The sequence below is a fragment of the Lonchura striata genome, chromosome 3 (assembly GCF_050655825.1).
Source record: "Lonchura striata isolate lonStrDom1 chromosome 3, ASM5065582v1, whole genome shotgun sequence".
Lineage (NCBI taxonomy): Eukaryota > Metazoa > Chordata > Aves > Passeriformes > Estrildidae > Lonchura > Lonchura striata.
In genome coordinates, this window is record NC_140705.1 from 89,690,140 (window position 1) to 89,712,815 (window position 22,676).

At 37.7% G+C, this 22,676-nt stretch overlaps 1 protein-coding gene across 6 annotated transcripts; it reads left to right on the plus strand.

The window, feature by feature from the left end:
- Positions 1-24: 24 nt before the first annotated feature.
- On the plus strand, positions 25-22,649 carry SANBR (SANT and BTB domain regulator of CSR). Of its 6 annotated transcripts, XM_085576980.1 has the most exons (22): positions 25-224; positions 895-2,124; positions 3,463-3,628; positions 5,447-5,633; positions 8,758-8,851; positions 9,861-10,099; positions 11,397-11,455; positions 12,099-12,259; positions 13,078-13,164; positions 13,289-13,399; positions 15,198-15,321; positions 15,492-15,644; positions 15,829-15,974; positions 16,347-16,446; positions 16,935-16,967; positions 17,580-17,679; positions 18,658-18,752; positions 18,870-18,898; positions 18,993-19,066; positions 19,698-19,786; positions 20,153-20,244; positions 20,654-22,649. In XM_085576980.1, the coding sequence occupies exons 3-22, from the start codon at positions 3,479-3,481 to the stop codon at positions 20,688-20,690; spliced, it is 2,160 nt and encodes a 719-aa protein (XP_085433106.1). In that variant the 5' UTR covers positions 25-224; positions 895-2,124; positions 3,463-3,478; the 3' UTR covers positions 20,691-22,649. The 6 variants fall into 6 exon arrangements, 5 of the variants coding, with proteins under 5 accessions (XP_085433106.1, XP_085433109.1, XP_085433108.1 ...); XM_021527499.4 differs by lacking the exon at positions 895-2,124 and having other exon boundaries at positions 26-224; XM_085576983.1 differs by lacking the exons at positions 895-2,124; positions 15,492-15,644.
- Positions 22,650-22,676: the final 27 nt, after the last annotated feature.

The following is a 22,676-nucleotide window of genomic DNA, read 5'->3' on the forward strand; positions in this document are numbered from 1 at the left end:
CGCCACCCCTCACGGCGTTCCCGCCCCTCCCCCGAGGGCGGGGCCGGGTGGCGCCGGCAGATGAGGGCGCGGCGCGTGCGGACGGGGCGTCCGCGGTCCCGCTCGTCCTTTGGTGGAGACGAGCCCCCGTCCCGCTGCTGCCCTCCCGGATCGTCCCAAGGAGGAGCGCCCCTGCACGTCCCGTCCTGTCCCGTCCCGCTGGCCCCGCGCCTGGGAACCGCCAGGTAAACCCGGGAGGGATCCCGGTGGAGAGCCCACGGGGAGTCGTCGGGGTCCCCGCTCTGAGGCTGCTGCACTTGTATATTGTCTGAGAGGGGTTTTTATTTTTCTAATTTATACGCTTTGTAATTTGGCTGGTACGCGGGCAAGCAGCAAAGTTGTTGTTCCTCTCCGCCGCCTCATTCTGCACCATCACTTCCTTGCGTTTCAGGGCTGTGGATGAAAACCTCGTGCCCATCCCACCATCTTCATCTTCCCTCAGGCTGTGTGCCTGCAAGGGGCAGTAATTCTTCTTTTCTACTTTAATGATTTGCTTTAAATCATAAAAATGTCTATTCAGATTGTGGGTTTCCATAATGAATTAACTCTTAGGAATCCTTTGTACCATTTGATTTGGAATTCTGAGTATTAATAGGAATTTCTGTTCTCACGTATCTTCCTAAGTTGTGCGTCTCAGATGAGTTGGTTGGAGTTAAATAATTTGGAAACTATTTTTTTCTCCAATTTTCATAGTTGAGGAGGTTAACTTGAGCTTTCCTTGCAGTAACAGCAGAGAGAATCTGTAGAAGTTGCTTTTTCTCTTAAGAATATGATTTCTTACAGGCTTTATGTTGCTGCTTTTAGAGAGTTCTTGCATGAGACAGGATCTTGCATGTGTCTTTATATTTCCAACAGGGTTTCCTAAAGGATGAAAAGGCAAATTCTGAATGTCATGTGTAAAGCTGCAAAGAGGAGTCCCGTGCTCTTTCCAGAATCTAAATAAAAATACTTCTGTATGTCTGTAATTATCTTCCTTCATTTGTGTTTGCAGTAATAAGCATATACAGAACCATGTTTTAATGTGCAGAATAAGCAAATAAAGAAACCTGTATGAGAGACAAAGACTTGATTCACTCTGAATGTGTCATCACGTTTTAGAGCACCTGTCATCCCTTCATGCTCTGCCTGTTCATGGTCCATGCGGTTAATGTGTAGTAAACTTGTTATGTTACCACTGTAGCACTCAGAATTTTTCCCTGTAAATTACAGACTCTTTTTTTTTTTTTTTCAAAAAAAAAAAAAAAAAAAAAAGTTTTCCCTCTCTCTTCCTTTCTTTGCCCAGTGTAATCATCCCAATACACTTGCCCTCAAAATGGTGATTTATAGACTATTGACATTGCTGGTAATTCTACTTACATTAAGCCTATTTTATGGTGGGAAACCAAGGGATTATAATACTCTATCACTTACTTATCTCATCCAAACATATTTTTAAACCAGCTGCTCCATGTGTGTGAGCTAGCACAAGAAGTTTTGCCAAATTACCACGAAGGGAAGGATTGTTATGTGGGAAATGGAGATCTGGGCTGGTCTTTATCAGGCACGGGTGGCTGTCCACAGGAAGTAATTTTAAAATGTTTGGGAATACTTGAGACAGTAGTCCACATGCGGTAGGAATCAAACTGTGTGGGTGAAATAACAGGATTGGGACTGTGTGAGCCTGTGCAGAATAACTCTGGTGAGCCACTCCCAGTGGTTGGGTTGATCTGTGTAATTAGCTCCACTTTCAATGTTCTGCTACTGTTCTTTACGGTTAACAGCATGTCGAAGTGTTTACATCAGATGAAAACCTGGGAAGAGCGTGAACTGCTCTGTGTTTCATAACCACTGCTAGGAATTGCCATCAGTGCTGACCTGTTCTGGCCCTGTTATTTCTCCTCCTGACAGCAGAAATGGGAGATGTTCTGGGGCTGGAATGTCATTGCTACCGACATCTGCCTGCACACTGACACAGAGAAGTCTCCACCACAGAATCAACACAGTGACATTGCCTCAAAGTGCTCTCAGGGTGAGGGATGAGGACACAGGGACTGATCCACTTTTACCTGACAGTGGCATCTATTTTACATGGAATTCTGGGCTTGTGTAAGCTGTGACAACATTTCTATTTTAAAACTGGCTCTTTGGCATATTTTACAGCAGATTTTATTTAGATAGGATTGCTGAAATGGTATGAAATTTTCTATAGGACTTGTCCTCTGATTTGTGGCTTTTTTTCTTCTTTTTAAATCTCATGACTGTGGGAAACCAAAGAATTCTCTCGGTGGGTTCTGAGGTTTTTTCCTTCTGATTTAATTCAGCTGTTCTTTTGAGAGGATGAAAGCTTACAGTAGCCTGCTGCTGTGATTTTTGTTTCTACCAACAAAACAAACAGAAAGAAGGGCTGGAACAGCTTCTAGAGGGAGAAAAAAGACAGGGCTGCTATTTTGTGTCTCTTAAGCATCTTTTCTTTTAGGATGATGGTGCAAAAGAAACATCTGTGTATAGTATGCTTTTAGTAACAAGTTATCAGGTGTTATCTAGGTGTATTTTCTCTCAAATTCTCTATGATTCTTGCATTGTAAGTCAAAAATTTGTGTGTGACTTTTAAATTCTGTTATTAAGTTTCTATTCTAAGTCCCTCCTGAGCTCTGACTGTGTTTTACTTGAACATGAAACCTTTAATTAATGCCCACTATTCTTTCCTAGCATAAACGAAATCAGTACTTTGAACTTTTACTCTGTTCCCTGGTGCTATACATAAAATCCATTTGGAAAAACTAAAAAAAAACAAACTAAATGTAATCTTGTTTTTAAAAGTGATTTCTGCTGTCCTTATATGTTTTTTTCTGATGTTCAGCTTAAAGCTGAGGAATAAGAGGTTTTGGAGCTGCTCATCCTGGCAAATAAGGAATTGGGAATGTCAGGTATTGGGGATGAGAGTTGAACGAGATTCAGATGTTGTTTCCTGGCTCCAACACGTGTGGCTTCTAAATAATGGCAGTCAGGTGTGCTGAGCAGATGGGCAGAGCCAGAGAGACCAAAGCCGAGAGTAGAAGGTTTGTAGGAACAGACAAATGTATTTGAATATGAGTAAATTTACACTCAAGTGCCCCTCTGTAATTTAGGCTGTTTATTCTGAGATTTTTGGAAACCTTTCTCTTGTGCTAGAGCCCTCAGGGGTGTGATTTCTCCTCTGGAAAGAGGCAGCTCAGAGGAAAGGTGGATAATACCTGCTGCTCTTGGGTTGGGTTTGGTGTGCTTTGCACATCTGCTTCTCCCTCAGGGTTTTGAGAATATGTAAATTTTGTCCAAAAGCCTCAGTACTTGACTTTCAATGCTGTGGTAAACTCTTCCTCAGTAATTTATGGAGTGCTGCAGGTAAAGTAGATCAAATTTAGCAAGTCACGCAGTGAGACTTGCTGAAAACTCTTTCTCTTCTAGGCTTAAGTAGCCAAAGATGAGTCGTGGATTCTCAGAAAACAATAACTTCCCCTATGACAACAACCAAATGGTTTTGGATATGATCCTGTGTTCCCTCATTGGTGTTCCTCAGCCTATCAACTGGGACAGTGTGGCAAGGCTAGTTCCAGGATATACATCCAAAGAAGTGAGTTAACTCATCAAAGAATTTGTGTGCTTTAAACAATGCTTTATGATGAAGAAAACTTTTCTTGGGGAGAGGGAGGGAAATTGAAGTTAAGATTTTTTTTTTTTCTTGAAGTAATTTGCACCTAACTGAAAATGTTAAATGAGCAGTAGATTGAAAGGAGGTGGGGGGTTTTGTTTTGTTTCTACAGAACCTGAGCACTGAAATTGAGAAATGCATTCTGCATTGTATTTCATTAGAACTTATACAGAATAAGAATGAAAGTTACTGGAAAGGAAAAATTAAAAAGTGGACTTAAAACAAAGGTAGCTGTGCTACTGCATTCTAAACTCAATAGCTAAGACTTGGATGGAAAGGATGTCAGTACCCACTAACCCTGTGCAGGTTGTAGTATCCTTACTAGGAAACCTAATAACTCTCTATGCCTGTTGTTAAAACTCTAAACAAGGAGGGATTCGAGATCTCTATTAGGTAGGGAGTGCAGTTGCTTCTTTTTTGATCCTACAAAGTGTGGATTTTTCTTTCTTTGGTTGGAATAGAGTTGGAAGAATCTCTGTATATTCACTTCTCTTTCTGGATTGCTGAATTTCCTGGTAAAATATGGGTTTTTTAAATAATAATTTTGACTTTTTCATTTCTTGAAAGGGTGTAAGCTAAGAAAAAATGTCTTTTGCCCTAGTGATTCAGCAAAGCTGAAAGAAAACAAGACAGTGGTCTTGACTTTCTTGCAAACCTAATCAAGTGTGTCAGCTCACATTTATAGCAGTGCTATTGGGCCTTGCTGTAACCTTGTATTTCAAACATAAGAATGAAGGATTGGGTGTAGAAACTTCTGTGGAATGCTACTTGCCTTTCAAGTGCTTGGCAGAGTGCTTGGGTGCATCTCTACTGTTCACCTTGCACTGTGCATGTTAAGCAAATAAAATAACAATATCAGTGAGCCCTCTCCTCACATCAGTTCATATGATTGATTAGTACATTTCTGATTACTCTGTTTTTACAAGACTGAATGGCTCAAATATGTTGAGTCCCTTTTTAGGGCAGTTAGATAAAAGCACAGACAACCCTTTATTTATCTCTTGTACATATGTGACTGGTATTACAAATTTGAGACACTGTGAATATCAGAATGATGTCTCTGTGTGCCCCTGGCCCAAAGGGGCACTGGCATGATGTGTCTGTTAACTCAACCCTAAATAAATAAATAAAACCAGCTGCTAATGGGCCCCACACCTGTGTCACAGGAGGAGCACCTGTAGAATTAAGTAAATTTATTTGTATGTTCAAGTTACCTCCGTGTAGGACTTTTCTGAACCACACCTATAATTATGATTGTGTTGGTACAAATTTACAGAATTCTAGTTCATCAAAAACAGAGGATGGAAAGTTTAGAGAATTGCAGGGGAAGGCAGCAGTCCCTTTTGTCCAAATTAGAATGGAAGTCATAATATCAAATCAATTTCTATAGCCACTCTTAATAATATTTGACCATGTTTATGTAAAAGAACTAGTTACAAAATGAGAATTCAAACTCTCCCCATAACTTTCTCTTTGAAAACTGGGCTTAAAATCTCACAGGGTTTAAGGAAACAAGTTCTAGCTATTTTTTCTCTGTCAGAGTATTTAATTATGGTAGCTATTATTTTACTGTTTTTGTATATACTGATACCACTAACAACATAGGAAGCATTTATGAGTTTGATATTGGTAACTGTTCACATGCAAAAATGTGCAATACAGTATCTATCTCAAATCATAGTTACTAAAAATGTGCTGAAAGCTACTGCTTCATTGTCCTATCATTTAATCTTGTGACAGTGTGCAAAAAGATTTGATGAGCTAAAAAGCAGTGGAAGTTCACCTGTTGACAACCAGTATAATCCCCTGATGGCTGCTGGTGGGAGTCCTGTGGAAACTTTAGCTACGTACATCAAATCCTCCTTGCTCGATTCACAGACAGAATTTCAGGAGCCTGCTATTGGGCAGGATTCCATTACTATAACTGGTATGTTTTTAGTCATTCTGAACTATATTGGCTTTGATAATCAGTGTGTGCATGCTTCTGTCCTGAGTGGTTAAGTGCACCCAGGAATGATAGTTATTCATCTTTGGAGGGCTAAGTATGAATATAATGTATACAACAAGGCACTTGCCATTAGTTTCGTTTTAGAATCAATGTTTGCTTGGTTATTTTTAGGTCACTTGTCCTTCCAAGAGGCATAAATCTTTCTGCTGAATTCTGTTTAGGATTTTTGATGGTGTGCTGTTAACCCTACAGCCATTTGCAGTCACGTTAAGCAGCATTATTAAAATAACTGGAGAGTATTGTGAAGAAAAGCTGCAGGAAGCTGAGGAGGTGATCCCTTGAGGGCAAACCTTCCTCTTCTAACTACAAGCCCTGTCTTGCAATGGACAGGTACAGAAGAGTTGGAGTAAAATGTAGCTAATTTTTGCTTCAAGACAATCTTGAGGTGACAAAAAATGAGTCTTAGTCAATTATGTGTACTAGTAATTATTGGGCAGAAGGGGACCAAACCAAATTATTGTAAATTCAATCATAGCACAATTAAATATTGTTAACAATTCCTTTTGTACTACTTCTGTCAGAAGTTGTAATTAAATGTGTGTGTTATTCTCTGATTTTCAGTACAGAGATGTTCCAGTGACTTTAGAACTTGGTAAATGTATTTGCATGAGAAATTTCAGTGATGAATAAATAATTTGTGTTAAAAATTAAGATGACAGTGAAGTGTTTAAACAACATATTCTCTTTTAAAATGTCCTTCGCTGCAGCTTTAACAGCTGTTAAAATGTCCTTCACTGATTTTCTTTGCAGTAGATAAACACCTGGTTGACCTTTATTCAAAGTGTTTTTAATAACTCTAATCAAGGGATGACACTGGAAAACTGTACATGGAGGGTCAAAACTGGAAGTGCTTTCCATCAGCTTTCAATCATGTGGTTCCATGCCTGATGTGGGATGAATGCTGCTGGCACCCACAGGTCCCTGTTTACAGGATTAACAGCTTCCCAGGAGGCAGTTAACAAGCTAATTCTGCTTCTAGAATTCCTAAGACAATTAGTGCATGTTTTCTTTCTAAAAATGTAATAGATGCAATGAGTGTTAATGCAGTCAAGTCCACTAATGTAATGTTTCCTTTGACAAGATCCTAGCCTGATATTATTCTGTTTTATTTGTGACTTTGGATAAAACATTTGAGTGTAATTTGTTGGTATGAAATCAGGTAATTGATCTTTTCTTCTCAAAGGCTTGGGTGAACTCACCTTCTTAGTATTTGTGAGGCACATCTACATTTCAGAATTGGGGATTTGAGACAATCCTATTTGTAAATGTTTTTTGTTTAATTAATTGCTTCCTAGTGGATTTATTCACGTTAGCTGATTAGGGTCAAGAGTTTTGGGCCTGTTAGCGATTTGTAGTCATGAGTAACAGCAAGAAAAGGCAAATCAGACCATACTCATTCTGAGCTGGATTCTGGTTTTGGCTGAATTATAAAAGTTCATTTAATACTTGGTAATTATAAGGCAAACTGCTAATAAGTCCCTCTGATTACATCTCATGACAGTAAACAAGCACAGAGGACTGCCTTTTACCTAAAGGATTTGTTGCAAGGTTAATCACTCTGTAATATTTGGAGGGGAGGAAAAAAAAGATATGAACCCATGTATGGTGAAGTTCAGATGTCCCCATTAATTTGGCTATGTTGCATATTCTTGTCAGCATTATTGCCTTCAATAAATGACTGTGTTCACAATGGACTTGTTAATGTGTTTGCAGGCAGAACTCTTTTATACCATGTATAAAAGAGTTGGGACTGTTCCACAGTCCCTTCTTTTAAAACTCACAACTTTGATGCCCAGGACTCCCACTTCGCCTGCAGTGAGGATGGCTGCCCAGAAAGCTGTGGCTGGAGCAGCCCTTTCCAGGGTTTTACTGGGAGTGAATCTTCCCCTTCTGCTAACTGCTTCCTCTATTAAGGCCTTACTAAGACTTAACTGTGCAAGGCCTTTGGATGCATCTTTGGAGAAAGTTTAGTTTCTTCTGCTTCTGGAGCAATTATTTTGCTTTCCTGAAGAGCTTAGCTGCTGTGTTCTGAACCATATCATTTTTGCTGTCAGTCTACTGCAGTTGTTTAGCCATTAGACAAAGAGGTCTGTCTTAATTTTCTTTAGCCTCTTACATTACTCAAGAGGGCGATGATGTTTCTGGAACTCCCAAAAATCTGAGAGAATGGCATAACCATGGAAAATCACCACCTTAGGGTTTTCAGTGGAAGGCAGATATGTGCCCTTCCATTGTTTAAAAATGATAATGATCTTTCTGACTTCTAAGCAAGATTATTGAAGTTTCACATTGCACTAATCCATTCATAACTGGAAATGACAGTCATTGCTTTAACCCTTGATCCAGAGCTCAGTGGGCTTGGTGGCTGAACTCCCGAACCTCACTAGGTTGTTGTATGTACTTTCCACTGCTTGTAGTAACCTTGTGAAGATGAACTGTTTGAAGTGCATCTGTCCTTTATTCCTGGAACAACCTTAGTGATGTAGCTCGAGGACCAGGCAAATTTCCTGGTCTGCACTCTTTGAACATTGTTTGATATGCTCAGCTGGTTTAAGCCACTTGTGTGAGAAATCTGGCAAAAACAAACACATCCTAAGAGTGTTCTGTGCTTCTCTTTAGAAGCTGCTTATTTCCAAAGCTGGCACATGATGGGTAAGGAGTGGCATTGGTCTCAACTTATGTCCTAGCAGAAGCTTTGGTGTGGCAGGGTCTTAGAAGCCACGTTCCACAAAGCAGAGCAGGAGAGCTAAAGGAAGAGGTCATATTCCCAGAAGGAAGTGCCCAAGGCCGTGAGTCTCATGCTTACTGTTAAGCCAGAAATTATCTGTAGCCAAGTGTCTGGGCAACTTAGCAAATGTGCTGCTGTGAGCTCCCATGGCTGGTACTCGGAGCAGGAATCTGGATTGTTTAGTAGCCCTTTTTGTTGCTAGCTGTGCCATTCCTCCACCATGACAGCCATACTTCAGTTGCATTTCCAAGATGCTGAAGAGCAAAAGATCAGGAGTTTTTGTTCTAATGCAGCCTTTTTTTCCTTACATTGAAGGAAGGCCCAGTGCAGCCTCCACAAGGAGTTGTTCTTCAGAATCTGAGAAAGATCCTGTACATAACAGTGGAGAAAGCACTGATGAAACCCAGGGGTAAGAAGAGCTCTGTGTTTGTTATGTCAGGGATTATAGAATATGATTTCTGTCATAGAATTGACAGAAATATATCTAAATTGCTGAAATTTATCTACTACCAGAAAGAAAACAACTGGAAACAGCCTTATAAATGCTGTAAGAAGTTTGGAAACCTTCTATTGCTGCAGAAATTCAAGGAGTTGGTTTGAGAATCTGTTGTGTGCAATAAGATATTTATAAATCTGTGTTCCTCTGGGTGATTGATTACTGCTGTGGCAGGAATGAGATACATACCTGGTTTTATAAAGGAGTGAAACAAGACTGATGCTCGATTACACTTTTAAAAATACTCTTGAACATAGATTTGTCCTATGTAAAGGCGGGAAAAGAGCTGCAAATGAAAAATTTTTTCATTAATTCCAGTAGCCATCCAGGTCACTTTTATTCTATCACATATCCCTGTTTTCCACACTATATAATTACACATAGAATAATGTTTGTTTGAAACCTGAGCATCTCTCTGTAGAGACAGCATTTACTAATTCTAGCTTCAAGCATTTCTTAAGTAATAGAAATTTTTTAATATACAATAAACCAAATCTTAATTTCCACTGATGAAAACTGGTGTTACTGTCCTTGGTGCCTCAGTAATTTAGGCATCTATATCTGGTTATTCTTTGAAGAAAATTGAGAAGGGAGAAAAAGTAAGTTCTCCATGTAATTTGGGTAGTAGCCTATAACAAACAGGTAACAAAATTGGAGAATGGAGCTACAAATTTTCTATTTCAGCTCCCTTAATTAAATCTCTCTGATTTTCTGTAGATGATATGCCTCTGTCTTCTTCATATGTCCAACAACAGTTTCTTTTAATAGTTAATAACTGCAATTTGTTTTCCCTCTCTTAATAAAACCCTGTTGATGACATCAGTGTTGCAATGCATGACCCAGAGTTGGAGATTGTCATTGGGATTTTGTGTCCTAATTGGCTTAGACTCCTAATTTGCTTTGTGGCTTTTTTCCTTTGGAGGCCAAATATGGTGATCCATGTGTGCGATGAAGCCAAAAACCTCAAAGAAGATTTCGTATGTCCTCGAGATCTTTTGATTTCAGAGATGAAATACTTTGCTGAGTATTTGTCAGTGGATGCCCAGCGCTGGGAGGAGGTGGACATATCTGTGCACTGTGATGTTCACATCTTTGACTGGCTGATAAGATATGTCAAAAGAAACTCCAAGAAGTCTGAGGCTAATGAAATGCCTACTTTAGGTAAAAGCAGATAATTTCTTTTCGGTTTGTTATTCTGTACTAATTGAAGATGAATGGTTTTGATGCAGTTTGGCCTCAGTCTGTTTCTGACTGTTGTCAGTGGCGCCTCAGATTTTAGCTTTTATATTTTTCAGATTATGTGGTGTTGTAGTGTATGGTATGGGTATGGTATTAAGGGATGGTGAGCTCTCTTCACAGAGTAGGGAGACAAAACAATTCCTTCTCTAGCTGGGGACCAAGGACAAATGATCCAAATCTCAGGCCCAAAAGCATAAACAATGGTGGAATGAAGAGAGAAAAACAAGAAGAATGGGACTTCATGACCTAAAGCTATAACTGGATAATTAGCTCCAATATGCAAATGGAGCAGAACTTATAAAAGTGAGAGACCCCATGACCGGTCGTCCATTTTTGTGACCATTTTGGGTTCACCTGGGGTGCAGTCCTGGCTGGGATCTTGTGCTGCCCAAGGTGGATCCACTGAGGAGATCCTTTTAATAAATCCCTACTTCATTATTTAGCTCCATCTAGTCTCTGTTCTAGGGCAGCCTTAACAAGGCATCATCAATTGTTAGAAGAGTGTTGCAACAGACATCCTCTGGTCATTTCAGCAGATGGCTCTGCTTTGCCAGCACTGACAGCTTTGAGGAAACATGCTGAAAGCTGAAGCAATAAAAAAGCCCTAATGTATTTTGGGACGTGATGTTTTTTATTATGACTCTTCAGACCTCTTCTGACCAAGGACAGAGTGGTAGATTTTAAATGCTGATGACTGGTTTGTTTGTTTCTCCTCTGCTCCCGGTTGGTACAATTGCAATGTTTTCTACCATTTCAGTGCAATCCAATGCAATGGTAGAAGACCTTTGTGGATTTTGAAGCGAGTTTTTAATTTTTTAATGAGTCTTTGCTACCACTTTTTAAAATGTAACTTTCTTCTCTTGGTTTGTTTATAACTTGCAATGCAAAGGTTATGCTGAGAAAATCTCAGCTGGATGTGATGGTTACAGATGGAAGTTAATCTTGCATAATTGTTTGGTCATTGTATTCCTTCTCCAATTTTAATAAGGTTTCCAATTTTAATAATTTTTCCAGGTTATAGTCCTACTTGGGCCACTGAAATGGTAAACCAAAAGTTTATTTCTTAAAATGGTTAAAGGTTCTGTATACTAGAAGATGGAATGACAAGTTGATTGCTAAAATAATAGCTAACACAGATGCTAAATTTGAAGTGGGAGGGATGTGAAATTACAAAAAAAATCCATGTAAAAAACTCCTCCTTTGTTCTGTTGCCTTCTAGAACCATCAAATGTCATCTCAATCCTTATTTCTTCAGAGTTTCTGAAGATGGATTCATTAGTAAGTATTAAGAAAAATTGATTTTCTGGCACGAGGGCACAGTTAATTACCAGATGTCTTAACAGCTTGTTTGTTGTGCTTTAGCTGTTACATAAACAGGTACTGCAATGAGAATATTTTGAGATTTTTAACACTACTTCTATTCAGTGCAGTAATCCAATATTTGCAGAATCTCAATACAATAAAGAGTATGTTATTTCTAAATGTGATAGTGTGATCTAGAGCACTTGTTTTATATCCTTTTTTGCTTGAATGATATGCCTGCAATTTAGGATCTGATTTTCCAGCTCTGTATAAGGAATAGCTGCTGACTTGGTTAAAATGCTTGTCAAAAGTTCTGTCATTGGGGTGACCCACAGTAAAGCACTCTGAGTCTCTACTGTTGAAGTTGAGATCCATGTGTTTTGTGGTTCTATTTTAACAAGCAATTGGAAAGTTACTGAATTTTTTGGAGGAGAACATAAACTAGGTTGTGTTATTCAGGATCAACTTAAGGCAAATCTGAGGCTTGTTTTTTATTTTGAAGTCAAACTGAAATAGTTTTTCAAAACACTACACTTAAAATAAGTCTTGAAGCAATTAGTGTGGGGTTTTTTTTTGTTGTCCAGAATTCCTTAACATTCATATTTCTATTTTTTCCTAGGTAGAGAAATGTATTCATTATTGTCACAAAAATATGAATGCTATTGTAGCCACGCCATGTAACATGAACTGTATCAATGCTAATCTTGTTACACGCATTGCTGATCTCTTCAGGCACAATGAGGTGGAAGAGTTGAAGGACAAAAGAGACAAATTTAAGAGGTAACTTTTTTGCCCTATAATACACCTTTGAAGTGCTGTTGAGCTTTGGGATTGTATTTCTTTACAGCTATGACTGTGCTGTTTGAAATTATATATATTCTTATGGAATGTATTTTTAATGCAGAATATAATGGTGTGACTTCAGAACTTTATACTAAAATTATAAGCAAGAAGAAAGAGCTTTTACAGGAAATGAGCAAATGGAAAGGCCACACTAGCAGCATGGCATGGGCAAATTATTCATGAATTCTCACATGGGAACAAGGATTAGGGGGAGAAAACTTTTATGGGATGACATGCTCCTAATTTGTAGAAAATGGTTTGGCTTCAGCATCCTGTGAACTCAGATGTGTGGACTTAGAATTCAGGATGGCTGGGAGCCTGAATAGTTGTGCTGGAATGTTCTTTCACACATCAGGATCCCAGCTTAGTATCAAGATAAGGGCCAGTTACTGGAGTGCAGACTGACAGACAAGCAAGGTGAAAGTCAGGGAGGCTTTTAGTCTGTAGGGATGAAGGCTTAGTCTTAGAATGAAGTGCAGCTTCACAGCAATATTCACTATTTCAAGGTTTTTTAGTCAAGGTAGAAGTTGGCAGTTAATATTGGCAAGCATTTTAATAAAGAAAAAAATCAAAATATCACTTTTGTCACACTTGTGTAAACATGAGATTGAGAGGATAATTTAAAGGAAAATTATATTAAAAGCTAGATTCTGTGAGTGACTGGGCTTGTCAGAATGTGATTGTTAATCTCACTATACATACAGCGATTTTCAGGTTTTTTTCTAACGGGTAAGCTGTGTTGCTGTCATTAATAGTAAACTTTTCTGCAAGAAGATTGAGAGACTCTTTGATCCGGAGTATGTAAATCCAGATTCTAGAGGAAATGCAGCAACTTTATACAGGTATTACATTTTTATATGGCTGCTTCAATAGCAAGGACAGTCCCTGTTCTTAGAAGCCCTGCTCTTACTCCAGTGCTTTCTTTCCTTCTTTGTCTTTTTTTTCTTTTTTTTTTTTTTTATCTAGGTGTTGTTTATGTAAAAAGTTGCTAACCAAAGAAACTGAAAGGAGAATTCCTTGTGTACCAGGAAAAATCCACATAGACCAACATGGGAATATTGTCTATGTTCATATAAGGTAGTGAATATGTACATATGTAAAATGTTTCTTCAACTCTGATTTTGGGTGATTTTAGAAGTACTGCATATTAAGATGCATTACAAAATTAAGTCACAGATATGTGAAGAGTGTATGAAGCATCTTAACTTCTTACTATTCTTATTGTGTTACCTAGCAAAAAATAAAACAGGAGGGATGTGATTATGATGATGTTCTACTGAAATTCATTCAGCAGTGCTGCTGCTGCTGAATGGAAATGGGAAAACTGCAACCATGATTACTGTGAGGGCTATTTTTGGGTTGCACTGCTTTAAATAGAAAATACTCAGCTAATTCTTTCATCAGATGGCTTTAAGATGTATGCAGTTGATGGCAGATTGAATAAAGTGCTGCATTTCTGCAAGGGTTTTTAGTGAAGGATAGACCCCTCTATGCCAGCAAAGAAAGTCTAAATATTGTTTCCTAATCTGACTTTGTACTATCAAATGCTCAACCTGCTTAAAGGCTGCTATAAATAAACTTTGCCAGTTGTTTTTCTGTTCCTGAAGTGTTTGTCAGAGGAGCTTGTAGGACCTTTATGTATGTAAGCCTGATTCATTTGGCACAAATGTTTAATTTAATTCTGTCTCCATGACTGTGAACAGCTGGATTCTCCTGTTAATGGAGATCAGTCCATGATGAGCTGCAGTTCCCTCCCTCCCCACATGCCCATTTTAAGGAGGATGGTGGGAGATTAATGACAGAAGACCTTTCTCATCAGATCCCTTTTGTTCAGAACAACCAGAACAGTTCCATATCAGCTCCCACCACTTATTCCAAGGTGTGGAGTTACGTTCTGCCTAGCATCTACATAGAACCAAATCTTGTGCCCCTGTCCTGACCTATTTAAGATCATTGGTGATTAGTCACATAAAATTCATTAATTGTATTACTTCACTTAAGCTGTTATGTGGCTGCTCTGCAATTCCCAGAAGATAAATGTACAGGGATTTAAAATTACTCAGGGGATTATCTAGATTCTAATTATTTGCCCTGTGCTACTTGTGATGCTTTGCTACACAGAATATGTTTATTGAGAAGTGATGCTGGCCACTAATGAATTCAGGCTTAGGAGCTAATACATTTCTATCTTTAATGATTTAAAAATAGGTTTCTATTTATTGGTCCTCTAGTGGTGCCTAGAACTGACTTCCCAACTGGATGTGCTACTTACTTAGTCTAGGATAGGCACACATTTAATAAAAATAGTTCAGGCCAGGGCTTAAAATTGGGAGGAAATTTTATCTGCTCTTTCTGAACATAACATGCCCCACTGCAAGTTGCACATTCTCTTTTGAATTCTGAAGAGGTGTGTCTCATTTGATCACAAGGAAGGAACAAAGGCCTGTATTTTTAATACTAGAACTGCCAGGTATGTACCTTCATCAAAAGGGCATGAGCATGTGTTTTCAAACTGTATTTCTTAGCTATGTAATTATTGTAACATTATTGTGTTACAGATAACGCAACAATAATTACTTAGCTAAGAAATACAGTTTAATAGATAGAAAATGTTTATCTTAGCTTGTAAATTTGCAGTGTATGGATCTTGAGATGAATCAAGCTGTAATTCTTTGTTATGAGTAAGTTTAAGATGTTCTGAAAGAATAAAGTCTCTTCTGTCATGCTCTGAATTTAGTAATTATTGTCTGAAATTGCATCCCTCCTGTTGTAACTACTAGAGCCTTTTCACCAGTGTGTTTTCTGCTCTTTCTCCACCTTGTGGTTCTGGTAGCAGGATCAAAACAGAGTCAAGACTGATATTTTTCTTTTTCAGAGACAAAACCTGGGAAGTGCATGAGTATTTAATTGGCCTTCATGAGGAAATGAAATCCTGGCGGGATGTTTATTGGCGTCTTTGGGGGACCGTCAACTGGTTGACCTGCTCAAGATGTAACCAGGTTAGGTAATTTCACTTGGCTTCTGGTGGGTGACTTTGAGGGGTGAAGCAGGGATTAAAGCAGTTTGGATAATATTTGGTAATAAAGCTAGGTGCACGTTCTTTACAGTGCACAATTTTTATTTCCATAGGTCATCTCACCTCTCACTCTCTGTCTTTTTGCTGATGTAGTCTTTCCTGTGCACTGAATTTTCCCACTGCCAGTACCATTTGCAGCCAGTTCTTTATCCAGGTGTAGCGAGTGCTCTGGGCTCAACTGGCACAGGAGTGTATCCCTGTTGTAACCAAAAAGTTCTTCGGTTTGACCCTACAACCCTCCCAAAGGTACTTCAGCTCTCCTTTAAAAGAGCAAAGCATGTGGTGGGCTGGGCAACAGTATGTTAGGAAAATGGATCTTTTTCTAAAATAAGGATTGAAATTCAGAAGTTAAACTTTTGTTATTATACTGACTGGAATCAGTTCTTCCCATGAACTCCAATATTTGACCTTCTGCCTCTGTGTATTGCAGGGCTGCAAAGTGAGGGATCATATGGTGGAATTACCTCCAGAAAGTGAAGAGGGGCATGCTTTGCCATTGCAAACTGCTCAGATCTTGAATGATCTGCTGCATCATAGAGATGTTATAGTTGTTCCTTTCACTAAGGATGAGAATAGGTAAGAACATTGTATTGTGTTACTGAAATAACTTAGCCCTCAACAGTGAACATGTGCGCTTGTTACTTTGGTGTTCTCTCCCATTTCAAAATGAGTCATAGGACTTTCTAAGGGTAACTTATTTTTGATTGATTACTTGGAAATTGGTAAGTGAAGAACAAGTACTTTCTCCTTTCACTTTTCAAGCAGGCTTTTTGTCACTCAACCTCCATAAGCATTCATTGCTATTTTTATATTTTAATGTTTTGCTGCTAAGATGTTATGTGTCTGACTCAGAGGTCTGTCTGCTTTCTTGATACATGTTGAGTCAATTGAGACTAATACTGAAGCAGTGGAATAGAAATATTTATTTTTGCTTTATGTATTTCTAAGCGATTCTGGTATTGGGCTCGGTGATGACAAAGGCCTTGAATGTGATGTGCTTGTAGAACCAAATGCACCATGGGGCCCCAAAACTGGAGAAATCAATGCTGTGAGTGCTGATGCTTTTCCTTCTTTTCTTCTAATAATGAGGATTTTTTGAAGAAGTTCTTGAACAACTTTTAATAAAAATAAACCCCCTACATTTTTGGACTAAGACATAGGTACAAAATATGGTAAAAAAATTGGTTGGTGAATAGGCAAAGCTTTTCCCATATCTGCTGGAAATATTTCAGAACATAACTTCCCTCCTGATCCTGGACTGATTTTTTGATCAAAAAATCAACTGTAAATACTTGTAATGCTAAGCTTGCTTCCACTAATACATTAATTGACTGCATTTAATTGGTCAGTGGTTTTCAAGTTATTTGAGTTTAATCATTCCACCAAAATGCAGAGCTCAAGATGGGAGGAGGCCTGGAAGTTACCAGTGTAGAGTGCTGTACTGTAACATACCACTCCTATTTTTAGAATTCTATCACTTTTTAATTTGAAATATTATTAGTTCTTATATGCCTTTTTTTCTCTTTGTAACTACAGTTTTTATCTCTGAAGAACTGGACTTTGCAGCTGGTTAGTAAAATATTTTACTAATTTTAAATATTTGTTCTTCTGTACTAGCAAAGAACTAGCTTTGATTTTTGTCTTATTTTCTAATAAATGAGACAAAAATTTATTTTTTTGCTTTAATTTGGAGGTTGCAGTATAGCAACAGTTGTTACAAGAAAGTATGGTAAGTGTGAAGTACTACTTTGTTCTTAATAGAAATGAGAAATTCCTTTGAATGTTGTTGTAAATGGTAACAAGCCACACTAGCACTGCATGTGTCAGTTATTAATAGTTTTTTAGTCTGGCAGAAACATAAATCAAAATCCAAGGTTTTGAGTATGTGTCTCTCTGGGCTGGTCTGAGGTGCTTCACGTCTTCATTGTTAAGCTTCATCATTTCTCATTACTAGGCACTCATTATCACTTATTTAGATAAATGTGTATATTCAAACAATGTAAACATCACATTACTGAACATTTCCACAATTCTGTGCCTATCGATTTGGAATTCCATACTCTTTGGTCACTGTGATAGGGAACTATGCTGGATATCAGCACCTGCAAGACAAATTTAATATATCATTTAATAGAAACACAGCCTCACTTTTAATCTCTGGCTTCTCCTGGTGTTGGTTAGAAGCAGCAATCACTGTTATCTGAAGAGGAGGAGTACACCACAGGCTCAGAGGTCACAGAGGATGAAGTGGGGGATGAAGAAGAAGTGTGCAAGAAACCAGGTACTTCAAGTCTCTACAGTCCTCCTCTCTGGAGTTATCAGATAGGGATTTGAGGCTACAGAAGTCCTTTGTAAGCAGACTTTGAATATTAAGTGTTTAAAAAATAAAACTCTCAAGTTACTTGAATTTTGTCTCTAGATTTCCTGTGGTTAGATACAAATCACCCCACTGCTTGGTGTCATCAAAAGTCACTGGCAAACAAGAAAAGCTGCAGCTATTCATGTCTGAGAACTCCCTGGAATTATCTAGCACTTACTTTGCAGGAAACTCTCAAATTAATGAGATTTCATGTAATAAATGTTGGAAGAAAAGGCAGCAATTACATGACTGCTTTTAAATGCAAAAAAAATTTTGCATATTTGTCTTTTGATTACACAGAGGAATGACTGGTTAATATAGTAAAAATCGTGTCTGCTTTGAAGCTAAGCTTTATATGATCTAAAAAGACTTACTCATTTTTTAATGTGTTAATGGGTTTAGAAACATGGAAAGCCAAAAAGCAGCTTCTCCTTTTCACCCTACTAATGATTCATTGGAAGAGAATGAATCTGATTTGTTCTTTTTGTTGTTACGCAAAAGGCGATTGGAATTGTTCACATTTTAAAAAATATATACATTTTAAAATAAAATTTTGTAATTTAAATTTAAACTTGTCTGATCTTATATGGCTCAGAATTTAGTAATTGAATTAATATGGTAAAAAGTGTAGCTTGTATGTGCATTAATTCTTAGATGTAAAAAATGTATGCTGTTATGTGTAATCACTCTGGCTTTTAAATGCATACTCGAGTTTCTGTATATTTCTCATAGAAAAGCATTGGAGTAATGCGTGTCAGTGTGCCTGCAACAGTAATAAAAGAAAAACAGACTATTGATTTACACTATTTGAAAAGAAATAGAGGGGGAAAATACTTTAGTAGCTCTGTAGTTGAGAAATTCCAAGTATCTGAGGGTATGAATAGACATTTCTTCCATTAGCAGGAAGAAAGGAGAAATTAAAGAAATCCTACAGGCACCCAAAGAAAGCAGTTTCTTCACCTAGTGTTCAGAAAAGGGAGAAGCCATCTGATAAGGTAAAATCACAGCTGTGAATCCAGGCTCTCTGGCTAGCTTAAAAAATGAGGAATTTTAAGTTTTGGACTTGACCTTAGAAAACCACATTAAATGTGTTGGCTTTTTTTCTTCAACAGTCAAGTTCCCGAGATGCTTCTCCATTCATGTAAGTAATTTTCAAAGCCCTTGAGAACACATTTTAGTATGTCCCTCTTTTAAGCTGTTCCTGATAACAGGGTGTGTGTACTTTTCTCTTGCAGTGTGAGCATGCAGCAGAACAAATGGGATGCCTCCAGGTCCCTGAGATACAACCAAGATGCTCAAAGAGAAGATGGTCTGTTCTTGCATGAGTTTAACTTTCATAGAGTTAACATTATGCAAAGAAAGTGATCCAGCTAATTTTCTTAAAATTCAGTTAGTTACATCCCTGTTGGGTGAATTTAATCTCGGATACAGCAGTGGGATTTGGGGTGTTTGTGTGATTTATGTGCTTTATTTGGAATGTCAGCACAGAACCTACAGAGATTATAGTTGTGTCATCTCATAATTATAAAATTATGCAGCTATTTTTTCCTGCATCCTTTGTTGTCTGTGCAGATAAACAGAGAAACATCCACTTCCATATCTTTCTCAGTCTTTCTGACTAAAAATATTCAGAATTAGATTAATTTGTTCTGCCTTTTTTAATCTCTCCTGAAACTCTGGTGTGATTTTGCTGCTTTAAAAACTTTTGCTTCAAAACCATTTCCTGAGATTTTGATCTCGGTGTAGTGCCTCAGGCTGATTCTGGTATCTGCCAAGGCTGCTGAGGCTACATCAGGATTTAGGAGCCTGGTTGTTCAAGATTTTTATATGAAGTAAAAAAATTACAAAATCTAGTATCACTGAAGTCTCTGTCTAATCCTGCTTGTGTTCAATAGCAAAGAAAAACTTTTGTTCTAAATATCCTTCCTTATTTCTAACAGATCAGAGAAGAATGTCTGAGATCACAGGGCACTTAATAAAAATGCGACTAGGAGACCTTGATCGAGTCAAGTCCAAAGACAGCAAAGAAGTAAGATTTGTCCTGGCAAAATGTAGTGTTTGCAGAATTGAAGTGAACCTTGGTTAACAAAAATATTAAATACAAATGAAAATAACATCTATTCAATACTTAAGCTATAGAATTAATTTTACCAATCTTAATTTTGTTTCAAGCGTGATTTTTTTAAGGTTTGGAGTTTAAAATAATATTTAAAGTTTGCTGCTTTAAAAAACTGCTCATGGAAAATAGAATGGATTTAAAAACATCAATACTGGATTATGTAATGGACAAAAGTATGCCACAGATTGTGCTGAATATTAGTGATATTTATGGAAAGTCACTGATTACATTGAAATCATGTCAAAACTTGATTTTTTTTTTTTTTCTGGATTCCAGTATGCAGGAGGCATTTATTCTAGACTTGAAGCTCAGATAAAAGCCTCAGCACAGGTCAGTGCACGTCAAAGCAATGCTGAGAAGAATCCCAGGTAAGATTTTAAAATAAAAGCAAGGAAAACTCATGGATTTTGGGAGTGTGGAGGGTGGTGGGCTTTAAATAAGTATTTTAAAGAAAAACATGCTTAATTTCACATACTGCTTATGGATCAGCTTCCACCGAGTTAAGCTGTATGAGGTACAGAAGCTTCCCTTGGTCTCCCAGTAGAGAATGAAACTCTTGGAGCCATGCTGCGGGGAGGTTCACCACAGCTCCAACATTGTTTTCTTTTTGGGAAATTACAGAAAACTGAAAAGTGTTAGCCAAGGTTTTTAGCTTGTTATTTGTCCAACTTGAAGGACAAAACAAAAAAAAACCCTACACATCAAAAACCTGCATTAATAATGTAAAAAAACATACATTAATAATGTAAATATGTTTCTCATGTGTTTTTAACTCAGGACAAAAAACCGTTTTGGTCAAGGCCGTCCGACATAAGGAGTTATGGACATGCTTTAGCCAGAACTCATTACTGCTTCCTGAAACTCCATTGCACTCTGACATATTGAGAATGCACATCTCTGAAAGCTTTCCAGTGACTTATTTATTACTTTAAGCCTTGTAAATTATTTTGTGTTATAAATGAATGCAAACCCAATAAGGTCTGTACTTATTTTAATTGTAAATATATTATTGGATAAAGTTAAATTTGATTGCTTTTTTTTTTTTGCTATTGTGTTAAGTTGCATAGAAGATATTTTATAAATCTACAAAATTAAATTATCAGACTAACTTTATTTATGAGGGAAGATACAAATATGCCTTTTGTATGCTAGAAATACTGAAAAGGAAAAAGCAAGACTACTGAATTCTGAATGCAGTCAGCAGCATTAACCCAAGTCTTGTTGTGTACTTATACTGTGTTGTATTTGATAGTACATTTTAGGTCAGTCTTGTGGGGATTTGCATTTAAAGTCCATGATAAATACCTGTGACTTAGAAAATTTTTTATGCAGTTCTGAGGCTTCCTTGTGTACATCACACAACTCCCACTCCTCTGAAGGTGGGTAGCAGGTAGGGATTAGACCTCCAAAGATGCTCTCAGTGCTGTGATGGTGCAGCATTGCATCTTGCATGTGAACCGCTTGCTTTTCTTGTAAATGAAATCTGTACCCATCCCCATTCCTGACCCCTCCTGCACAGGACAATGCTTTGTTCCCTTCTAAAACCCAAACCTTGTGATGCAAAGCAGTTCATTCTCTAACTGATGCTATACCACTAAATTTCTGAGCAGATTAGTAACGCTGCATCTTTCAACACAGATGTATCATTGCAAAGGCTTGTGGATGTAGATCTTTTGGGTCTAATTACTCCCTGAAACCTGCCTGATTAACACTGTTTAGAAGTCAGATGAACTTTCAAGTTCTATATTTGGAGCAATAGACCACAAATCCAGGGCTACCAAAATGAAATAACTTGCCTAAAAAATATGTTGCATATTAGCAGAGAAAATGGCAATAATAATAATAATGATGATGATGGCTGAATTCAAGGAAACATGTCCTGACTTTTTGAAACAGGTAGAAAGAGAGCTCAGGGAAAGCTTATTCCAACTCCTGGCTGTACAATAAATTGTGAGTTTGGAATTAAGTCAGCAAGTTCCTGGGTGGGAGGGTGGGGTGGGGTAAGGAGAGGGAGATTTGTTTAAATGCTCTTCTCTCCATTTGGGCTTTTTTTTGTTTGTCTTGTTTCTTGATGATTTTTGGTAGGGTTAGAAGACTAGGATAGCAATACTTGAAAATACTACTGTCAAGGTGGAAGATTTTTATTGAAACAATCAGTGTTACTTGTGTGTTTTGTCCAGTGCTGTAGCAAATTTGGAGCCCAGTGAAACCAACAAGCAAAATTGGATTCAATGGCTTTGATATCAAGTGGGAGCTGTAACTTTGCAGGAGTGCTTTAATCTGTTTTCAAATAAATAAGGCTTTGTGAATCCCTTAGGCCTGTTTGCAAGTTCTAATGCAGTTTGAAGCACTTGTAGTCAATGTTGGAAAACTGATTGTTGTTTGTTGAAAGTATTAACCAACCCATCATGTATGAAAAATGCAGTAGAAAAAGTGTTTTGCTACAATTTTGTGACTTCTGATAGAGGGTTATTCCAAATTCCCATGGTAAACCTGTGGTGAAAGTTGCAGGCTGCATGTATGTGTGTTTAATTTTCATAGAACTACTGACTAGAAGAAAAAGGAAAATTCTGCTGGTTTTGTTCTGTGGGGAAGTGCCAGTTCTACATGCCAGTATTGTTTTACACAAAAATATTCTTGAGCATATAGAAATAATATACATGATGTGCAGTCTTATCTTTTTTCCCCATGCCAACCACCTTGACTTTTTATCTTGTATTAATTTTGAAAATTTGTCTTGGTTTAATGGAAATAAAAATTATTAATCTAAGAAGTGTGTGAGTTTTTTATAGATGCTTTT